Source organism: Aptenodytes forsteri, unplaced genomic scaffold (genome assembly GCF_000699145.1).
Source record: "Aptenodytes forsteri isolate BGI_AS27 unplaced genomic scaffold, ASM69914v1 Scaffold15, whole genome shotgun sequence".
Lineage (NCBI taxonomy): Eukaryota > Metazoa > Chordata > Aves > Sphenisciformes > Spheniscidae > Aptenodytes > Aptenodytes forsteri.
In genome coordinates this window covers 10952377-10954537 of record NW_008795129.1, presented here as the reverse complement: position 1 = coordinate 10954537, position 2161 = coordinate 10952377, and the positions used below count along the sequence as shown (strand labels likewise).

The 2161-nt window shown below is 63.9% G+C and overlaps 1 protein-coding gene across 1 annotated transcript in view; it reads right to left on the bottom strand.

The window, feature by feature from the left end:
• CRTAC1 (cartilage acidic protein 1) overlaps positions 1-2161 on the bottom strand; it is a 12972-nt gene that overhangs the window by 234 nt on the left and 10577 nt on the right. The window contains exons 15-16 of the mRNA XM_019471637.1: positions 2066-2101; positions 486-611 (exon numbers count right to left, since the gene is read on the bottom strand). Of these exons, the coding sequence (XP_019327182.1) occupies positions 486-611; positions 2066-2101 (162 nt within the window). The remainder of the gene's footprint in view (positions 1-485; positions 612-2065; positions 2102-2161) is intronic.

Here is a 2161-nt window from a genome sequence, read left to right as displayed (position 1 = left end):
GTGTTGGCAATGGCAGTGGAAGGAGCCGTGGCTGTTGTGGCAGATATGGTCGCAGGGGCCAGGCTGTGCCTGGCACTCATCTACATCTGGAAAAGAAGGGGAAAGGGTCAGAGCTGCGCCAAGGGTACGGGGCTCATCTGGCAGGGCAGGGGATGGAGGGGGTATGGGGGGGAGCAGCTCTGGGTCTGGGTGAAGCTGGGACACAAAGGCATCTCCAATGCCTGCAGCCATGCAGCTGTGGTCCTGCCACCGCTTGTCCCCAAGGCTGTCAGGTAGCAGATGCCTCCTCACTCCATCAACTCCTGCACAGCCACAGTCTGTCCATCCTGCCCCCCGTGTTTTGGGTTGGCTGGGACCAGGGCTGTGAGCACAACAGGGCACCCCAGGAAACAGTGTCCTGGCTCCCAGGGCAGCGTGGCTGCGCCTGGCAGCAGCAGGTGGGTGGGCACTGTGGGCTGCCAGCCCCGCTGCCTGCAGGTACTCACCCAGGCACTGGCTGGCAGCGGGATCAAGGGGGCGGAAGCCCAGGCGGCAGTGGCAGGCGTGTGCCCCAGGGGTATTGGTGCAGAGCTGGCTGCAGTTGTGCAAGCCCTGGGCACACTCGTCGATGTCTGGTGGTGGGGAAGAGAGTGGCACAGGGTTACAGCACACGGCAGGAAGGCAACACAGCCCTGTTGTTGCTGTGTGGGCAGCGCTGCCTGCTGCACCCCATCCCCTCCAATTCTGCACATCTGGATGCGCTCCCAGGGCTGGGAGCGGGGATGGGCAGGCGCGCCCAGGGCCACCGTGCACCCTCCAGCCAGCTCCTGACCCCAGGGCAGGGAGAGCTGGGGGTGATCCACACTCCCAAGCACCCTCCCCATGCAGCCCCAGGGCAGGGTGGGCAGAAGCATGGGCACAGCCCTGCCCCGCACAGCTCAGCAGGCGGGGCTAATAGACAGCATATAGTTTATTGGAAGGGATTCTCCGGGAGAGGGGCTGGAAGACTGAGCAGGGTCCGACTCCAAACAGTGGGGTCAATACATTAAAAAACAGACCAGGAGGGTCCTTCCCCCACAGGGCTGGGGGGACCCTCCTCTGCCAGGGCTGGGGAGGGCGGTCCCCACCACCAAAGAGGGGGCAGGCAAAGCACACACGTCGCAGGCCAAACCAGCAGGCACATGGTACGGTATCGAGGCGACGGAGCAAGCGACTGCCCGGGAGGCGCCAGCATGGCAGGAGCAGCACTGGGGCGGGGAGGTGCCGGTGAAGGGGCGCTGCCCTGGGGCTGCTTTCCCAGACACAGTTCAAGGGGCAGCCAGGCTCCGTGCCTGTCCCACTGCAGGCCACCCCGATAGGGCACAGCCAGCACTTCCAGGGTACACACGTCGCAGGCCAAACCAGCAGGCACATGGAACGGTATCGAGTCGACGGAGCAAGCGACTGCCCGGGAGGCGCCAGCATGGAGGAGCAGCACTGGGGCGGGGAGGTGCCGGTGAAGGGGCGCTGCCCTGGGGCTGCTTTCCCAGACACAGTTCAAGGGGCAGCCAGGCTCCGTGCCTGTCCCACTGCAGGCCACCCCGATAGGGCACAGCCAGCACTTCCAGGGTGGTTCAACATGGAGAGAAAGAGAGAGAGAAAGAGAGAGACAGGCAGAGGCCGGCCAGTCCTTCCGCCAAGGCTGCTCTGGCGTGTTACAGGCAGGGATTAAAGTGCATAGAGGCAAAGGCAGAGTCCGAGAACTAAAGGGAGGAGGGCGCGGTGGGGGGGCCCAGGCCAGCTCCCGGCAGAGGGGTATCCCCCAAAAAAGGCCACTTGAGCTGCACAGAGAAGGAGAGAAGGAGCAAGAGAGAAAAAGAGAAAGAAAGAGAGAAGGGGAGTCAGTGGCAGCTCAGCAGGAGGCACAGGATGAAGAGATATAGAGCTGGGGTGCAGGTGGCTGGGCAGCCACCTGGCAGGTTACAGGATGGGGCCAGGCCTTTGGCAGGGGTGCAACAGCATCCCAAGGTGGTGCTCTGGGGCTGCTGCCCACTGGCTTAGCCAGGCTGTGGTGGCATGGGGTCAGGGCGCCCCAGCCATCACTCACCCACACAAGCTGTGCCATCCTCATTGGGCTCGAAGCCTCGGCTGCAGCGGTTGTTTCTGCGGCGGCGTGGACGCCCATTGGTGGTTATGGAGAGTG